Source organism: Arachis ipaensis, chromosome B03, assembly GCF_000816755.2.
Source record: "Arachis ipaensis cultivar K30076 chromosome B03, Araip1.1, whole genome shotgun sequence".
Lineage (NCBI taxonomy): Eukaryota > Viridiplantae > Streptophyta > Magnoliopsida > Fabales > Fabaceae > Arachis > Arachis ipaensis.
The window spans coordinates 121,259,549-121,266,078 of record NC_029787.2 but is presented as its reverse complement, the minus strand read 5'-3'; the positions used below and the strand labels follow the sequence as shown (position 1 = coordinate 121,266,078).

Here is a 6,530-nt window from a genome sequence, read left to right as displayed (position 1 = left end):
CTTCCGATCGTATGATTCATGTTTATGAATTCAGGTACGCTTCCGCATTATAATATGATATATTTTTGATGATTCAACGTGGATGATTTGGGTTATTGAAATTAATTTATTCCAACAGTTTTCTCCATCTTTTGGTTCTAGCATCAAAGGTAACTGACCCATTAAAACCATCTAATATTTGAAAAGCTCCTTCCTTATAAGTAGCAAACTTTATTGTACTCAAATCTCCTATTGTACAAAGACATTCATACACTCTCCAACGTTGGTCGCTGCGGCGAAGAAGATGTAACTGCAAAGCGATTTCATGCCATCGGTTAATCACAGCCACCGTGCAATCTTCACTAGTCGGAGCCGACGAAAATGCAGCAACATATTCAGAGCAATCTATTAGTTCCGGTAATGGAAAATTTGGAAGATCAATCCTTGCTCTGGAGAACGGGCAAAGGAAGAAAATCGAGCCTTCGCGAAACAGAAGCAGCCACCCCGAATTCGAGGCAACGCAGGTTGCTCCATCGAATTCTGGGATGTTCAATGTATACAACTTATCCTCGTTGCTTAGCAACGAACACGTAGAACCTTCGCCATACATAAGAAACCATGGCTCGTCTTGAAAGGTTTCAATTTCAAGACGAGCCAATGCTTCGGTGGAAGCGTATTTCCAATCCTTGCAAACGCCGCGGATTCTAAGAAGCTCCTTCAACTCTAAATAATCTGAAAATATTTGTGCAAGAAGGTGGATAGAATTGTTTCTTTTCTTGTTATCAGAATCTGCTTCTGAAATGTTGCTATGTTGGTCCATTTTATTTAGAAAAAGATTACCCACACAAAACAAAAGGAATCATATGAGTATATATATATAATAACCTAAATTAAGCCTCACTACAGTGGTTTTAGTTGTAACAGAAAAATATTAGTCCAAGTTTTCCTTGGGATTCAAGTTTTCTTGGGATCCAAGTTTTTTGAAGTCCGCCGTCACTGTTCCTTTTGTTGTTTTAACAATTCTAAAATTTGGCAGATTGGGGATGTATCTAAAATTGTAGAGCGCTCGCTTTGCAAAATGTAACCATTGAGCTCAAATTAAACATACGGAATTGTAATTTTCATACGCTGGAAAATGTAAGATGTGAGACACATGCATCTAATTATATATCACTATGTTAAAAAATAATTACATTTTATAAGAACATAAATAATTGGGTAATTTACTTTGTATTATATCGTCTCACTATATCAAACACTATTCTTTCTCTTACGATATATTGTTCTCTCTATACATACATGTCATTGTCTCATCGCCACTATTATATTACCTTGTTCTACTTTCTCATTTTTTTTCTTCTGCTTTCACATTCTCTTCATCCGATCATTTTTAATTATTATCAAGTATCATCATCGCAACTTTTACTCTTGTCTATCACTTTGATTTATAATAACTATCCATTGTATTAACTTTTATGAGTTGTTGAAGATTTGCTAAAAGAATTAAGACATAAATCATTTAAAATATTTTGAAATGATCAAAATTTGATGTCAGTAATCCTAAAAAATAATATCAAAATATATTATTTTCAACCAAAATAATAAAAAATAGTACATAATTGTAAGTTTTTTAATTAATAATTATCAATTTAAGTCCCAGTTTAATATAGTACTTTAAAACAAAAGGCAACCATTGCTATCCATATTTTACTGCTATTTTATAAGTTTCATATTTATTTTATTGTGCACATCAATTAAACTATTATTTATTATTTCATTTTACATGTTTTGAAATAATGTTATCGTATTATAAGGACTAGCGGCTCAACAGACACTATCGTACCTGTTCAGCCGCTTTTCTATTATTGTGAAGAAATTAATTTTTATAATTTTATTTTTAAAATTATAAATTTGATATCAACATTTAAAGAAATAAATGTTAAATTTATTTATTTATTTTTTCAACAGTATTTAATTTAAATATAGGTAAAAATTTATATTCAACGCACTTTTTATCTTCATGCATAATTTTAATTGATAAAAAATATTTTTTTAATTTTATATTTAATTTTTTATAATATCTTTAATTGCATTATTTTTTAAAAATTATTAATTTACATTTGTATTATATCGCCTCACTATATCAAACACTATTCTTTCTCTTACGATATATTGTTCTCTATATACATACGTGTCATTGTCTCATCGCCACTATTATATTACTTTATTCTACTTTCTCATTTTTTCTTCTGCTTTCACATTCTCTTCATCCTATCGTTATTAATTATTATCAAGTATCATCATCACAACTTTTACTGTTGTCCGTCACTTTGATTTATAACTATCTATTGTGTTAACTTTTATGAGTTGTTGAAATTTTGCTAAAAGAATTAAGACATAAATCATTTAAAATTTTTTAAAATTATTAAAATTTGATGTCAGTAATCCTAAAAAACAATATCAAAATATATTATTTTCAACCAAAATAATAAAAAATAGTACATAATTGTAAGTTTTTTAACTAATAATTATAAATTTAAGTCTCAGTTTAATATAACTTTCATATTTATTTTATTGTGCACATTAATTAAACTGTAATTTATTATTTCATTTTACATGTTTTGAAATAATGTTATCGTATTATAAGGATGAGATTAATTTTCATAATCTAATACGAATCTTCTTATTATTTTATTCGTTATAAAGAAAGACAGAAAACTTTTAGATTTATAGTTCTGGTTTACTTCTTAAACCTCACTTAAGATACTCAAATTATGGTGGTGATTCTTTGTAATTAGTTAAAAAATTTCAACTTTCTCTTTCTCTTCCTACTATTTTGAACAAATTTAATTTTGTTATTAAATAGTTTTTTAAGTTTAAAATATTTTTAACTTCCTATATAATAAATATCTTTTAAATTATCTAATGCATAAAATGTTACATCTTTTTATGTATCTTGAAAGTTAAAAATTAAAGTTAAATGACATTAATTTTTTTATTAAGTACAAAAATAAACATTAAGTCTAAATGATATTAGTTCTTTTATTTAGACAGAGAAACTTTATAAAAGAATAATATTAAGTCCCATGTTCTTACATATGAGAACATTTAACCTTTATTATATTATATATAATCTTTCTACTGTATAACAAAAGGTGAAAATCTATAAAGCTAATATAAAGAGTTGGTCACGACTTTAGTTTCAAAATTTTTTGGACTATATTTATTCTTTAACAAATCATTTCATAAAGCAAATTATAAGGACAAAATAGTTATAAAATTCATTTTGAAAAATCTAATAACATCCCACTAAAATAAAATTTACTCCTATAACCATGATAACACATCTCTCAACAACAAAAATACAGAGTGTCTACAAATTGTTAATAAATCAAAAAATAGACTCAGTGAACATCAATGTCTTTACATTTTTTACCATCTTTATGTTTTGTTTAATTATATGTTTGTTTTATTTATATCCTTCATTGGGTTAACCACAAAAAATGCCCACAAATTATTCAAATGCGGACAAAAATACACCCAAATTTTATTGTCGATATAAAAACCTTCAAATTATTTAAAAACGTGACAAAAATGTCCAACAGTAAATATATATTCTCAAAAAATGTCTTAGAAATTGAATTTTGATGCGATTTTTTACAAATATGATTATAAAAATGAGATATTATTATCCTTAAAATTTGGTAATTTTTCGTTAAGTATATATTTTTTTGTAATTTTTTGTTAACAACCAATAATACTATTAAAAAATCACAAAAAATATATATATATACTTAGCAAAAAATTACTAAATTTTAAGAATAATAATATCTCATTTTTTAGTCATGCTCGCAAAAAATTGTATCAAAATTTAATTTTTAAGATATTTTTTGAAAATACATATTTACTATTGGACATTTTGATCGCGTTTTTAAATTATTTAAAGGTATTTTTGTCGATAGTAAGAATTGGGTGTATTTTTGTTAGCGTTTAAATATTTCAAGGACATTTTTTGTGGTTAACCCTCCTTTATTTTATCAATGTCTTTACATTCTTCACCATCTTTATGTTTTGTTTAATTTTATGTTAGTTTTAGTTTATATTCTTTTGTTTAAACCGGCCGTGTACTCTCACCAATAGTTTGGTTCCACCCTCATTATTCTATTAAAGTTTTTTCTAATTTTTTTTAAAAAATCTACCAATTTTATTCTTCATGCACACTTTTATCAGTTTATGTGTTTCTCTTGCTATGGCCCTTTTCCTTTTTTCAACACCCTCAATTGCATCTTTTTCATAGTCTTTCGTTGCTTTCCTCCACTACATTGTAAATTTCATTTGATTTCACGCATAACTTCCAGCTTTCACTTGCATTTTTCCTTCTCTTTAGTTTACTTATTTAATTTATATTTTCTGTTATTCTTCTATCTTTTCACATAAAAAATAGTTCTATCTTTTGCTTTTATCAATTTGATGTAAAAGAAAAATTATGAATTGATATAAATATAAAATGAATCTTAAAATTATGATGTGAGCACTATTGTCCATCACCACAAAAATAAAAGATGACATATAAATACATATTTTTTTTAAATCAATAAAAATATACCCAATACTCTTGATTAAAAATACTTATTTAAGTTCAAATTCATTTTCTTAAATGGTTGATACCATTCAAACTGGATATACTTTAAAATTGTATGACGACCTTGAATAACAGATATATACTTTCTCTTTTAATATTGAGAAACTTTCGTATCCTTTGGTTAGAAAAAAAAATTACATAACTAAAAGATAGAAGAAAACAGACAAAAATTATATAAAATATTGACACAATTAATATTTATGTATTAATTATAGTAAGAGATTTGACTTTGATAAAATATTGACATAATTAATATTTATGTATTAATACTTATGTACTAATAGGATTACCTTAAAGATAAAAAGAGAGTACTACTTGTACTTAGTGAAACAAAGAAAAAGACACAATGAGTAAGTAAGAATTGTGCATAAAATAAATAAAAAGGTAATCGTAATATCAACGAAGGAAAGTTAATGATAATTATATTTTATACCGTCTTTAAAACGCAGTTACTTCAATCACTGTTTATTAATAAGGTTAAAATGAGAATACGATAATTAGACATCATTCTCTCTATATTCTCTTTATATATTGTTATAGATGTTTAATTTTCATTTTTAAACTATGTAAATCAAAACTATTAAGTTCGATTTAAACACATTCCATATAAATAGAATGAAATAGATTTTATTTAACTAAAACAATAATAAATCAAATGAAATATATTCGATTTATTAGAGGGGGAGTATTGTTGTTACTTGCAATTGTTTTCTATCTGAAAATTTGATAATTGTGTTGGTTGAAGGTATTGGGGATAAGTAATATGACTACAATCTAATCAATCATATGTCAAATAATTTGTTATTGTTATTATATTAAAATGTTAATATAATAAAGTCCTTGATTAAATTTAGAGATTTATCATTGTGATAGTGATCATAATATTGAGAGATGAATATTTTGTATATATATATATATATATAACGGTCTTCATTGGATGAAGATTAATAGATCTCATTTATTAAATTATATATATAGATTGTGCATATAGAGATATGACCATTGACTCACTTTGAGAACTTCTAATAGTTATAATTACGGTATATTTGTCAATAAGATATTTTCAAAATGAACATAGTAATAGAGTTCCTTCCATTTGAGACTATCGTAGTAATTGACAATGTATTTATTATACTTTGAGTTCGGACACCTAATTCCTAGGGTGCTAGTTGAATGGATATTGGATATGATTTAAATACTTGTACAATTAACGAACTAGTCAATAAAGAATCCGTCAATTCTCGATAAAGAGTTTGAGCTCTATGATTATAATGACTGAGATGAATAAAACCTTGGCCAAAAAGATTGAATGAATGAAGAAATGAATGAATGAAGAAATGGGTTTGTTAAGTGATTCACAGTCATTATAATAATGGTAATTAACAAGTTAGAGTTTGACAATTAAACCATATTATAAGAGGTTAGCCAAACTATGTTCTTCTCGAGTTCTTAGTAAAAATATATTACTGCTCGTTAAGAGTGTTGCTAGACGCCAACATTTGATTAGTAAATTTAGTACAACTAATTTACTACCCGCTTAGTATTCAACATATGGGGTCACACACTAACGAGTGTTCTAATATTTACTTGAGAATTATTTAATTATTATTTTGATTTGATCAAATAAATAATTATATTAATTTAAATAGAATATTATTATATTCTTTGCTAGCACCAAGAATATAATAATAGTATGATTATTAAGATAATATAGTATGTCCAAGATCTAATCTATCATAATTGGCTCTCGTGCAAGTGGGAGATTGTTGGGAATAAGTAGTATGACCACAATCTAATCAATCATATGTCAAATAATTTGCTATTGTTATTATATTAAAATGTTAATATAATAATGTCCTTGATTAAATTTAGAGATTTATCATTGTGATAGTGATCATAATATTGAGAG

At 25.7% G+C, this 6,530-nt stretch overlaps 1 protein-coding gene across 1 annotated transcript; it reads right to left on the bottom strand.

The window, feature by feature from the left end:
• LOC107633717 (F-box protein At3g56470-like) lies at positions 35 to 799 on the bottom strand. The gene has a single exon (XM_016337318.2). The coding sequence runs from the start codon at positions 797 to 799 to the stop codon at positions 107 to 109; it is 693 nt and encodes a 230-aa protein (XP_016192804.1). The 3' UTR covers positions 35 to 106.